General features: G+C 35.5%; 1 protein-coding gene across 3 annotated transcripts in view; it reads right to left on the bottom strand.

Moving 5' to 3' along the window:
• Window positions 1-13,260, bottom strand: part of VPS50 (VPS50 subunit of EARP/GARPII complex) — a 79,421-nt gene that overhangs the window by 26,392 nt on the left and 39,769 nt on the right. For all 3 annotated transcript variants that reach the window (XM_062507894.1, XM_062507908.1, XM_062507901.1), the window contains 4 exons: window positions 12,097-12,187; window positions 10,390-10,566; window positions 6,052-6,170; window positions 4,496-4,602 (listed from right to left, as the gene is read on the bottom strand). In XM_062507894.1, the coding sequence (XP_062363878.1) occupies window positions 4,496-4,602; window positions 6,052-6,170; window positions 10,390-10,566; window positions 12,097-12,187 (494 nt within the window). The remainder of the gene's footprint in view (window positions 1-4,495; window positions 4,603-6,051; window positions 6,171-10,389; window positions 10,567-12,096; window positions 12,188-13,260) is intronic.

Genomic DNA, 13,260 nt, shown 5'->3' with positions numbered 1-13,260 from the left:
GGGATAGCTTGTGTGACTGGAATATTGTCATGAAGGGCTACATGTTTAGGAAAGACAGACCTGGAGAGCACAGTGGTGGAGTTGCCCTGGATGTGAGACAACACCTGGAATGTATCAGGCTCTCTCTTGGGGTGGATGATGGGTCAGTCGAGAGCTTAAGTGTTAGGATAACAGGGCAGACTAGTAAGGGTGACACTGTCAGGGGTGTTTGCTGCAGACCACCTGATGAGGAGAAGGAAGTGGATGAAGTCTTTTAACAGACAAGTAGAAGCAGCAGGTCACAGGCCCTGGTTTTCACAGGGGACTTCAGTCATCCTGACATCTGCTAGAAGAACAAAACAGCAAAGCATTGACAACAACCTCCTGACAGAGATGGTGGAAGATACCAAAGAGGAATGGTGTGTTGCTCAAGCTTATACTAATGAACAAGGAAGGCCTTGTTAGAGGTGTGAAGGCTGGGGACCGTCTTGGCTACAGTGACCATGAGATTGTGGAGGTCAGCTTCCTGCATGAAGGAAGCAGGGCAGCAAGCCAAATTTCAGTCAAGAGCTAACTTTAGCTTCCTTCTTTTTGAATTAATCCCATGGGGGTGGGCTCTGCAAGGAAAAAGGGTCTAAGAGAGACAGTCAATATTCAAGCACCACTTCCTCCAGGCTCAAGAATGGTGCATCCTGATGAGCAAGAAATTGGGCAAAGGGGGCAAGAGAGCAGCATGGATGAACAAGGAACATCTGTCAAAACTCACTAAAGCAGGACATACACAGGAGGTAGAAGCAGGGACAGGCCACCTGGAATGAATATAGAAACCTTCTTGGAGTGAGAAGATGTAAAATAAGAAATGCCAAGGTCCACCTGGAATTAAATCTGGTCAAGCATGTCAAGGACATCAAGAAGGGCATCTTCAAATACATCAATAATAAAAGGCCTGTTACTAAATGGAGAAGGTACCCTGGTGAGAGATCACAGAAAAGGCTGATACACCAAATGCCTTCTGTGCACCAGTCTTCATTGACAAGGTCATCCCTTGGGAATCCCTGACCCAACTAACCAGGAAAAAGGAATGGTGGAAGGAAGACATACATTAAGAGCTAAAACACCACTTTGAAGGAAAAAGGGCATAGCCCGTTGTTGCTAAATAATTTTGAAAGACTGTGTGATTTAAGGATTTTTAAATCATATGAGGTTCTATGTGACCAATCACTCACTTCAGCTAATGACTTCTGCTGTGAGGTTTGTCATTACTATTATTATTTTCTTGAAAGATAATGGGGTTTAAAGCAAACAAAATCTAAGAATTTGTCCTCAAAACCCATTCTTAACACAAGCAAAAATAAGGCTAAAAAAGCATTAAAACCCATCAATATAAGAAATACCCACAAAATTATTTCTTAGGTCAGAAAGATATTAATTAATGATATTAATATATACAATGATAGAGTTGTTAATTATTCTTGTTGATATACAGTGCTTAGTCAAAATATTCCATACAAATTTAACACAGGTTTATTCTTCCTTTACATTTTAAGTCAACATGCAATGGCTTGATGTAAAAATTAACCTTATAAACTAGTCTAATGGCTACTTTATACTAGAAAGAGTACTAATTACCTTAGTTAATGTGAGAGAAATCTGATAAATTGAACTGTTCACTTGAAATTCAAACAGAATTGTAGCAGCAGCCACTTCAATTGTACATTAGCAACTAATTTATGCAGTTTATAAATATTGAGCTACATTTTTTTTATTCATTTAGCACCCATACAAAGCATACAGCACATAGAAATAGGTCAAAATGGTTAACAAACACTGTCATACTCCTTCAGTATGACATAATGGGCACTACTACTTTCCTAAAAGTAGTGGACACACTATGTTCCCAAAAAGTAAGGCAATTACTTCTGTTACTTGACTGAGCAACTTAAATCTACATCTTCATCACTATGACTGAAAAACAGCAAAGACGAACATATTAAAAGGAGGGAAAATAGTAATCCAAATAACTACTGATCCACAGTTTTAATTTTTAGGATGTAGAATTTCAGATTGTTTTGAAGCTAGTATGGAAATGACAGAAACAGAAACATGGAGGCAAAATTAAGATAAGTCACGGATCTAATAGAAGTGAACTGTACCAGACTAAGGTACGTTTTTTTTCTACACAAAGGACACAGTACCTTTCATCTACCTGGGATTTGGAGAAAGCATTAAATTAACAACATTGCACAGTAAATAAATGAAGCTAGAGTGTGTTGAAAAGGGAAGTAACTAAAAAAGCTACCAGTGGAGTCCCCAGCAACCAGCCATCTCTTTAACATTTTCATTAATTACTCTGGCACAAAAATAAGAGCGATAATATAAAAAAATAAAGACACACCATCAAAACAGAAAAGGACTGAAATAATGTACAGGAGTATTTTATGACTATTGTAATAAGAACTGGACGAAATTCAGTAGCACAAATTGTAAATCCACACATTTAGGGGACAATTAATTTAAAAACATGCATCTTTCTACTATAAGATAGCAGCTTTTCTCTTGGGGAAAAAACTGGGAAAGTGAAGGATCTGCTGGCTCTACAAGGTCATTACACACTACCAGTACACGGAAGCTGTAAGAAATCCAAAGTGCAAAATGGAAGGAACTTAGGACCATGAAGCAATGATATAAGAATTAGACAATGCAGGAAGATCTCATCCAAAGTATTGCACATGACTTTGCTAAGATTACAGCAAGAGCAGAAAATTTATGTTTTTGGTGGATAAATACAGAGGACACTAGAAATCTTGGCATATTGTTTAGCAAATCAAAGACTGAGAGGAAATAGGATTGCTTTGTGCAAAAACAGCAGAGCAGTATGCATTATAAAACAAAATGATCTGTTAAACCTCAGAATTTCTTTTGTCATAAGATCAAGTCAGCAGAAAAGAGGAGGATAATTTCTTTTTTTTTATTCTATAGGCTGACAAGGCTCCTGAATTAGAATTCCTATTAGAATGAGTGGTGGGAACAGAAGTATTTCTAAGCTGGAGCTCAAAACAAGCATATTTACAGGTAGTACTACATGACATCTTCCTGCTACAGGAGGAGCCTTTGTAATTCAAATAGCACTACTATTACTCACTACCAAAACAATATAAAACACCCCAAACAGTAGAAAATTTGAAAATTTATAATTCCAGAAGGAGAAAAAAGCATACATATGAGCTTTAAAAATAATGTTTAATTTTGAGGTTATAAACATAATCCACAAATAGGACTCCTTATGTAAAATTGAAAAACGAACTACTGCTTCACCTACTGGTATAGTGTTTTATGGTAAGGACAGAGGCAGGAATTTGCATGAAAGTATCATGAGTGGTTTCCAGATTCAATCTCCAATTTTCTCAGACCAAACCTTATAGCATAAAGCACCAAACAAATCTCTCCAACTTAAGTCAATCATAGAAAAGTCACAAGAGAATGAACTCTCATTTCAGGTCTATATGGTAAATGCTTGAGGAAAAAAATTGTTTTAGCAAACCAGCAAAAAAATTCATAAAATTAATCCCTATCTTTCATGCTGCCCTCAAAGACAGCAAAAGGTGCTAACCAGGTTTTAATCCTTTATAAAAGGGCTTACTCTGAAGTGCAACAATGATTTTCCAACTTTGAAGGCAAACCTCATTAATGCAACACATACAGAATTTATCTCCTCTCTACTCAAGATAAATTTAAGCACTTACTTTCCTTTCTCTGTTAATAAAACAGAAGTCAGTAGCAGAAAATTGCTATCATACAATTATCTAGATCATCACACAGAAGGTATGATCACAAAAAAATCAATCCCTTCACATATAGAATTGGAGACCAGAGTTTTCATAGAAAAGTTTGGCAAGAAAAGACCTCAAGAAGTGGCCTAGTGCAATCTCCTGCTGAGAGCAGGTGTAAAGACATTGATGACCTCCAGGGACGGAGATTCCCTTAACTCCCTAGGGATTACTAGGATGTATGAGAGAACTCTTTTCTTCCAGTTCATTACTAGAAGATTACTACTTTTATGTAGCAAACCCAGTTAATCTGATTGCAAGGATTTGAATAATGAAATGAAAAATGAAAAAACCCCTAGTCTTAAAGTTCTTACTTTTGCAACTATTCTACTTTATAATAAATCATTTCATAGAACACATCAGCAACTCAGAGCATTAAACTTTTTGCTGGCTTAGTCCACTCTTCTAACACATTCAATATTTCAGACAAATAAACCACCATTATAATGCACGCAGATTAATTTTCCAGGTAAAAATAACTCAAAAGATATAAGCAATTTTGTCTTTTTGATTAAATAATTTGTTTAGCATTTTATTTCTATTTTATTAACATTTTCAAAGAGTAGAAATAGAGCCCAAATAGGTATATTTTTCAAGGCCTTAAATATAATTTAACATATTTGCTATATGTGAAAAAGATTGCACAAAAATCAAAAACACTTACAAAAAATTACAATTATTCTACATACCAACAAGCCTTATTACATTCAGTGTAGTGTTGGTTAGAATAGGTGCATTCACTTTACTGAGGTTATAATCTGATCTCTTTCTGGTCCTCAGAGTTTCTCGAGAAACACTTGAAAAAAAAACAAAACAAAATACAACAAATGTGAAAATATTCAAAGACATACAAATGAAATTTAGTGCAAAATATATTATTCCTCCCACCTTCTTTCACATGACAGTATGTCTTCTGGTACAGAATTTTATTTATTCCAAAGTACAGCTGGGTTAGGATTCTAACATTTAAGAAAGAAACCTGACCCAATTTACATAGAATTGTGCTAGAGAAAGGAATTTTTGACTTTTATTCTAATGTTGGAGTTCTGCAGGCCTCTGTTTTGCCCCAACAGTCATTTTAATCACTCTGACTCAAATTCATAATTCATGAAGAGAATAAAAACAACACAAGTCACAACAAAATAGAGGCAGATTAGTCAGCCACAGCTGAAGGTTACTACGCAGAAACAGAAGCAATCCTGAGGAAGATGAAACTAAATTCAGGAACTTGGACTCAACAATATTTATCCAACTAGACACATATTAATTTTCTATAAGAGAAACCCTCTGCCAGCTGCTATACTTCAAGATTATATTCTTCCAAAAATTTCCATTTCACACCACAAACATATGGACAGCAACTCCTGTTCATTCCAATTAAGGAATTTTTAACTATATCTCCACCACTTCTTTGAAAGGAGGGAGTTTACATTTATAAGATGTACCTTACAGAAAGAATCATGCTAACAATATTTTATCCTAAAGAGTATCTTGTAATTACTCTGCTACTCTGCTTTTACCCAAGTAATGGCATTCTAGCTGTCCTGCAAACCCTACATAAAAAATGTTATGTTAGCCTGCTTCACAAAGTCTGAATGTACATCTAAGTTATAGTGTCCTAGACAGATACATGTTTTCAGATCCTTTTAAAGGATATAAAGTTGGCTTTTTAATATGAATATATAAAGATAAAATACTTTTTATATACAACAAAATGAAATATGCATATTCATTTACATATATCTTTGTATGTATTACAGAAAAAGAGAACTTAAAATTCAAAAGTACTGTCTTCAAGCTATGGAAGAATCTAATTTTTTTCTTAACCTGTAGTAGTGTACTGTAATGCAGAAGCACCAGCCCAAAACTTAAAAGCATTTGTCTGTTAACAACTGCTTTTGACACAACAGAAATTATAGGTATACACAACAGCTGCTATAGAAGGACCTTCAGTTAACATTTTGTCCTTATTAATCAGTTTTCTACTGCCTACTTCAGAGAGCTTTTATCTGCTTTCAAAATGTTCCTTTCTTCATGTTTTGTCTGCAATAATGATGAGCAGTTTAATGCTCCTCCCCATTCTGGAGATCTAAGTGCTGAGTCTTCTAACTGTGCAGGCAGCATAAAGTTTATTTGATTATTATTCTACTGTTGTAGATTATAGAAACCAAAATAATCAGAATACTGAGATGAAAAGCATTTGAATTAGACCAAGGACACAAACACCTTTTTATCTTTACCTTACCTTTTTATTGGGGCATCTCCTGTCTGCTCATCCACATAATCTCTTTTCAACTCTTCAGGAACATCACTGTCACTATCATACTCTTGATATGCACTTTTTTCTTGTTCATCTGATTCATACTGTTAAAAAAAAGAAAAGGAAATAACAAATTGAGTACCATTATTTTTCTTATAATATTGTCACTCATTTAATGTTGCATTTAGTCATGTTTTGGCTTTTACCTGGACTGGGATACAAATAACTCTGCTGGTTGAAAGGCTGCCAACAATGTTCTTTAAAAATGCAGCAGGCAAATTACATTATGTTGATTGAGTAAATATTTGCATCATTCTATTTCAGTTACTGATAATTTGTGTTGCTTCCTAGTTGATGTATAAAGTACCTGCATATTTGAGCTTTTATTATGTGCTTTACACTCCAAAAAAAACAGTAATAAATCCTCAAAATTCATCCATACAGTGGCAATCAAAAAAGAAAAGAGGCAAAACCCCTGGCACTGCATAATGCTTAATTATTATCACAAGAAGAACTAAACTATTGCTTCACAAAAATACTTGTTTATACTGTACATATTTAATTAAGAAAAGAACCTAATATCAAAAAATAACCTGCAGTTGGGCAGAATGCACCTGTACTTGAAGAGAGGCTTGAAGAGAGAAACTTTTCCTTAATGCATGCAATGCTTTGAAGCTACTTTATACACACAGTCAATAGTGACACAAGTAACACACTCTGGTTCCAGGATCCTTAAGAAATGGCAGCCAAAACACACTAGGATGTGTTTTTTCAGTCATGCATGCCCTGGCCCCAGGTTGCTGTGAGTTTTAAAGGCTAGCACTGTGAAAGCACTATGTTATAAAAGCAAGAACTCCACAGTACAAAAAAATTCAAAACAAAAACAGCTCAGGTAGAATAAAGAGAATGTAGTAACAGATACTCAAAAGAAATGTTCAGAACATTAGTATTCCCAGGCGAAATACCTTCCTCATGAACATTTTAGACAAAGCAGAATTTTAAAGAAAGCAGCTCAGTTTATTTCAAAAACGAGCTGAGGTCAGCCTTCACTAAGGACAGAAAGAACCACAGTTTAACTAATTGGCTGGATCATTAGCACAGAGAATTACCACCACTTATTATGCACTAATATATAGTAATTCAATTAAAATCCAGTGACAGTAAAACGATAAATTGACTACAAACTGTTAACCACAATTCATATTGATCTAAGAATCTGTCAGTTGACATTAATTGCCTTAACATCATAGAGTAAGAGGAATTTTAAGAATTTTTTTTAACATGGAAAAATACTTTATTAAAGTCTCCTCCTAACAATGATCTGGAACTGCTATTTATGAGATAAATGCATTTGTATTTTAAAGCATGCATTAACTCACAACTATTAAATAGTGACCTCAATCTGAAGAGACCTTATAAATCAATTTTGAATATGCACAGTCTGCACAGTAAAATTTTAAAGTGGCAACATGAATTCAGGTATCTTGTGGCAATAATTAGTTACAAGTGTTTAGGCAATCCATCCAAACCAACCCACAGGCAGCAATAAGATCCATCAAAGTAGAAGAATGTTACAATACTAGAAGTTAACTGTATCACAACAGAGACATTTTTAAGAAGCTACAGAAAAAGGACATAAAGTATCTCAGTGAGGCTCAAGATACTGAGCTGAGGTGATTTGGTCCAGAGGCCCCACTTTGCAATTTTAAAATCCTCAAAAGAAATCCTGACAGTTCGTCCCACCCTACAGATAAACGGGCAAGTAAATTAACTGTTTATGTCCTTATCGTGCTATTTCATTCTATATTTAACAACATGCCTGCATTCTCTGGAAACAAAATTTTGCAACCTCCATCTGAAGTAATTCCAGCCTTCAGTGCTAAAATGTGCTTCCACCTTAACTGGTCAGTCAAGAAAACTGAAACACAAAACCTCAGTAAAAATTTTATCATGCATTGTCTATGCAGGTTATTTATATTGCTATGTAAACAATAACAAAACAGGTGTACCTTCTACCTTTTAAACAGGAGCTCTTTCTATGTCAGCACTGTAGGACAGACAGTCGTGAGAGACTGGAACATTAAAAGTTAACGGCTCAAGCAATTGGCAATTTACAGAAGCAGCAGCCATATTTTGACCCAGATAAGGAAAAAGGTATTGACCTTTTTAAAATAAACAGATCCTGCAAGATAAGATAATGCTTTTTATCATGCCAATGTTCTTCCCATGAGGAGGTATCACATAAGCCTTAAGGTATTCACCCCTTCTGATAATGCATAATTGGCTCAACTAAGCCAGGTCAAACACCAGTCAAGCGGCCACAAACCATCAAAGACCCCCAAAATGCTACAGACTCATTTTTGCAGCCTTCCACCAGAGGACTACACATGATCCACAGTGCTGCAGCAAGCAGCAAAAAACACCCCTCCAAGGGAGGTACCTGGCTGCTCCCTCCTGAACATGAATGTCTATTAGCCCAGTGAACTTTGATGTTTGGTGGATTTCCCTCAGCCCCAACAGATCAAGACTGTGCCCATCACCTTGACCAATGGACAATGAAATTGCAAAAACCAAGTCCCAGTTGGATCCATGAGTGGTGTTATCTTTCTATCTACTACCTACTCGTACCCCTTCCTTCTTTTTTCTCTTTGTATATTATGTCTTGATATTTTTATAATGTTATATTACTATAGATAATAACATGCTAGATAAAATGGCTACGTACCTCATTTCCACTAAAACCAAATTGTCCTAAAATAAATCTGCCATTTATATGTATGTATAAACACCAATCACTCAGTGTTGTTTCACTCTAATCCATCCCAAAGGATCTATTAACAAGAACCTCAGTTACCCTGCCTCTGGGACAGTAATGCAGAGAGACTAAAAATGTCAAAATGGAAAGAAGTAGGATGGCCACCTGTAGAGTACAGTCACCTCAGTCATAACATACCTTCGTTCCACTAGCAGCCCTGGGAGATGTCCTGTACACCTGCTGACAAGTTAATTAACCTGTCCTGTGCCTCCATTCAGAGAGACAAATCTCTCTCTGTTTTACATTTATACTCTGTAATTCATGCAGGTTTCAAAGACTGCCAGTAAGACCTGCAGAACTACTACTTCTCATGAGCCTGCAGTGTTTGTGCCAGAGGTCCCTTTGAACACTAACAGTTCACTCACTAATTCTGTCCTACTGCCAGAAGGCAGCAGCGTGACACTTCATGCTGGCAAAAGCCAATAAAACATTGTCTCCAACATGTTCATCAGCATTTGCTACCTAGTTTTTCATCAAATGATTTCATGCTTGCAAAAGCAAAAGCTTAGTACAGACTAAGACCACGTCTTTTAAATTTTTCTTCGAGCTAGGAGAAAACAGATTCTGAAGCGTAAAATGTTAGAAATGGAAAGACCAAAGAAGGCCTGTCCTAACTTGTTTGCAGTTCTCATAGCTCATACAAAGGTGCAGAAAGAAATAAAAAAAACTTCAGCATATCCACAGCCAAGAAATGAAGACAATTCTACCCTTCTACAATTAAGTATGCCGCTTACAAGTCACTAAACAAAACACACGGGAACAATGTAGGCTCTCATTTGCTAGCAGCAACCTGCAAGGCATCAGAGGAGTTCAAAATCACTAATCAGCAATTATTATTTGTTGTTCTTGTGATGTTATCCAGTCTCAGTAGCACAGGTAAAGGCCAAGAAAACATCATTCATCAAAGGGATAAACAATAACATAAAAGAAACTAAAACATGCTAATGTAGCATTTAAGAGAATAGTACAAAGTTTTAAATTGAAACACATTTGAACACTGCTAGATTTTGACAGACTTCTGAAAAAAACCCACACAGTTATTGTTCAGTTTTATAGAGCCCACAGTAGAGAGAACGTCATGAGTATTTAAATTACAACTAAAAATTATGTAATAAACATCAGAAAATCCGTGAACAAATGCAACAAAAGGAGCAACCCACAATGATTTTGTCCTACGAAGCCGGAAAGCAAAGTCCTAAAATGAGAAAATTACCTCCATAAAGAAAGCTAGCTTAAACCCCTGGAAAAATACTAATTTAGGTGGAAGATGGCTTGCTAACCTTCAGGAACACTTGATTCAGTGGAAAAAAAGTACTGATTCAGGGCAAAACAAACTGAACTTTTTAACAGGATGGCTGGCTTTCTGGCACTTTTAAAAATCAAAGCAGCACAGTACTGCAGGCAACAGATATTGTACTAAGATATGTCATTGCCACACAAAATAAATCATCATTTACTGAAAGCCCTATTTGCATTTTTTTTTCTTTTTTTCCTGAAACACTCCATACCCCATTGGAAGCTAGCACATCTTCTGTCTCATCTTCTTTGCTGTCAGCCTGAATTTCAAAGGGGTTTCCTCCATTGCAGTACTGCTCAAACAGTGTCACTGATGATGAAACTGCTGAGGCAGGCTGCTTACTCGGTGACACGGACGGGGAACGCGACTGCTCCATGAACTTAAATTCCTATCAAGAGAAATAAATCACGTTTTAATCAGGCATTTCCAACGTTATTATGACTCCAGTTCCATAAAGACAAAGGATAACAACAAACTTGTGGACAATTAACTCTGAGCCAAACTTGCTGCTTATTTAAACATGCTGTTCATGCTGGCTCAGATTAACCTTCAAAGTGCAAACTTATGCTGGCTTGTCCCTGTACTTTTAGAAGTTTTCTCCTACAACATGCAATACATCTGCATTCTGAAAGTATTTACTGCCTAAAACTAGGTGAAAAACTAATTGTGTTTTTTATTTCACAGAAGCAAGGAGATAAAAAAACACTTAAATTCTATCCAAAAATACCATTTTTTCTACACAAGTGACCGAGTAATTTACTTAAGCTGAAATTTTAGTGTTGATACTTTATTTTTAAAAAGTTGTCAAAATATTTTACTTCTCCAACCCACTGTACAATTTCTGATTGCTGGCTGAGTGTACAAACTCTTGCAAGTGTATGAACCAAGTAGGACCCAAAAGGTATAATTTTTTACTTTTTTTTCCTAAAAACCACAACTTATCTCAGACAACCTACCACTTTTATCTATTAAACTCTAGCTATTGATATTCATAATGGCAAAATGTACATTTTCATTGAACTAAAGGTTTAAAGATCAAAATACATGCAGCAAAAAAGACTACAATGTTAGATTTCTGTTTGCTTAACAAATCAGTAACTTTTTGCCATTTTCTGCTGCTACAGTCCCCTGAGCACTATGTATGGATTTTTAACCCCATTTCTTTATTAAAAATATTGTTTCTTTTGCAACTGGATGCTAATGAGGGTCATCCCTTCCTTTCCCTCCATACTTTTAGTGAGCCAGTAGCCTACTGTTTACTTCTACAGTTAATTCCACAGAAGTAGCACAATGATCTTGCTTAATGTTGCTAAAACATCTCTGAGCTTTAGTTATAGCTTTAATCACAGGCACCATGTTTTATTTGGCAAAACAAGTTAATTTCATCCACCACATGCTAAAAATCAAAAAGAATCACTTCAGATGATTAGAAGGTGAGAACAGCAATTACTTGCTTTCAGTTGGACTTCAACACAGAAGAATATTTTTTCCTGTCCATGTGAGGCCATATGACCTATGTTTCCAGAAACAGATGCCAAATTGGTACAAGCTAGCAAGTGCTCATGCAACTACTTTTAGGCACTCATGTTTTAGCATCTTGCTGTCAAGTAAATAATTTAGAAATTAGAAACAGACACATTAACAATACATTGAAACAGGAAAAATAAAGGCTATCATAATGCTTACAACTCTAGTGTCTTCTATAAAAACCTCTGCCTGCCTAAAACAGAAACACTACTGTTGCAAAACCATTTGACTCCTAAGTTTCTAATACCATGAAGTAAAATTAAGAAGCTTTAAGAAGCCATTAAAAAAAACATTTGTACAGTAGTTCATGGGTCTTACTCCTTCTTAGAACACTGTAACTCTTAATTACTACAGTGTTAATATATTTGTGTATTTTATTCATAGAACTTACATGAAGCTGCAAAATACTAAAGCTTGATTTAACAGGACAAAGTTCCCAGGTCTCATTCTCCAAAAACATTCTTAGTTCTTCAAGACGGGTTCTGAAACACAAATGAATACTATTAATTGGCAGAAAGAGTAAATTACAAAGTTGGCAATTACTTCACTTCTGCAGTGAAAAACTCCTAAAACTGTACAAAAAGTTATACTTTAAAACAAGTATTTAAGCATTTCTTCTAACCAACAAACCACTCAAAAGCTGTGGCTACCAAAGCAGTGTATTTTTTATGACACCTCTGAAGAAAGATATTCTTTGAGACTATCTCAAAAATATGTAAACTAATTTTTTTAGTCCAAACTGTTACAAATTACAGAGGGGCACCAACAATCACACTGCAATACTGGATGTTCTTCCTTTGTAAAGAGGAATATAGAAAGCAATATAGTCTATACACTCCACTAGCAGCACAACAGCTTCTGAGTGCCCACATCAGACAGATGCTTCTTTCAAACACACTAAAGTCAACAGAGAGCAAAGAGAAGTGGAAAGAACTAATATTCTACAGACATCTCAACTTTTCAAAGAAAAAACTTAAATGGCTGTTAATCTCTAATTTTCTTCATAGCTTAAATTTACTTTGGTAATCTACACAGTAATAAGAAGTAATCAAGCCATTACATCTCTGCATTTCTTCTGTTGTTTTAAATCACTAGAAAGGCCTCCACTGTGTCATAAGCAGAAATATCCTCAAGAAAAAAAAGAAATTTGTGACATAAATGGAACATATAGGAAAAGACACCAATGAATGCTTTTTGGGATCACATTGCTCTATCTTTTCCTCTTAATATAGGGCATATTGTTTTGTTTAACAAGTAACGGTAAAATGTGCACCGGGTTTCTGATTAGACAATAAAATATTCTAGGAATACCACAACTTCAATAATGAACTATAACCACCACTAGAATTAAAATTTGCTTGCCATTATGAGATAAAGCCATGTGTTGAATGGTGACTACAGTTTGCAGCATCTATTTAAACTTACCAGCTAAATACAAATATACTTGAAGTGCTATTTTCAGGGCATTGAGTACCCATAGTACAGTAAAGCCAACAGAAACAACAGATAGAGATACTGTGAAAACCAGCATTAGATATTGAAAGTCTTTGTGAGG

The sequence above is a fragment of the Cinclus cinclus genome, chromosome 1, assembly GCF_963662255.1.
Source record: "Cinclus cinclus chromosome 1, bCinCin1.1, whole genome shotgun sequence".
Taxonomy (NCBI): Eukaryota; Metazoa; Chordata; class Aves; order Passeriformes; family Cinclidae; genus Cinclus; species Cinclus cinclus.
This window is presented reverse-complemented; position numbering and strand designations above follow the sequence as displayed.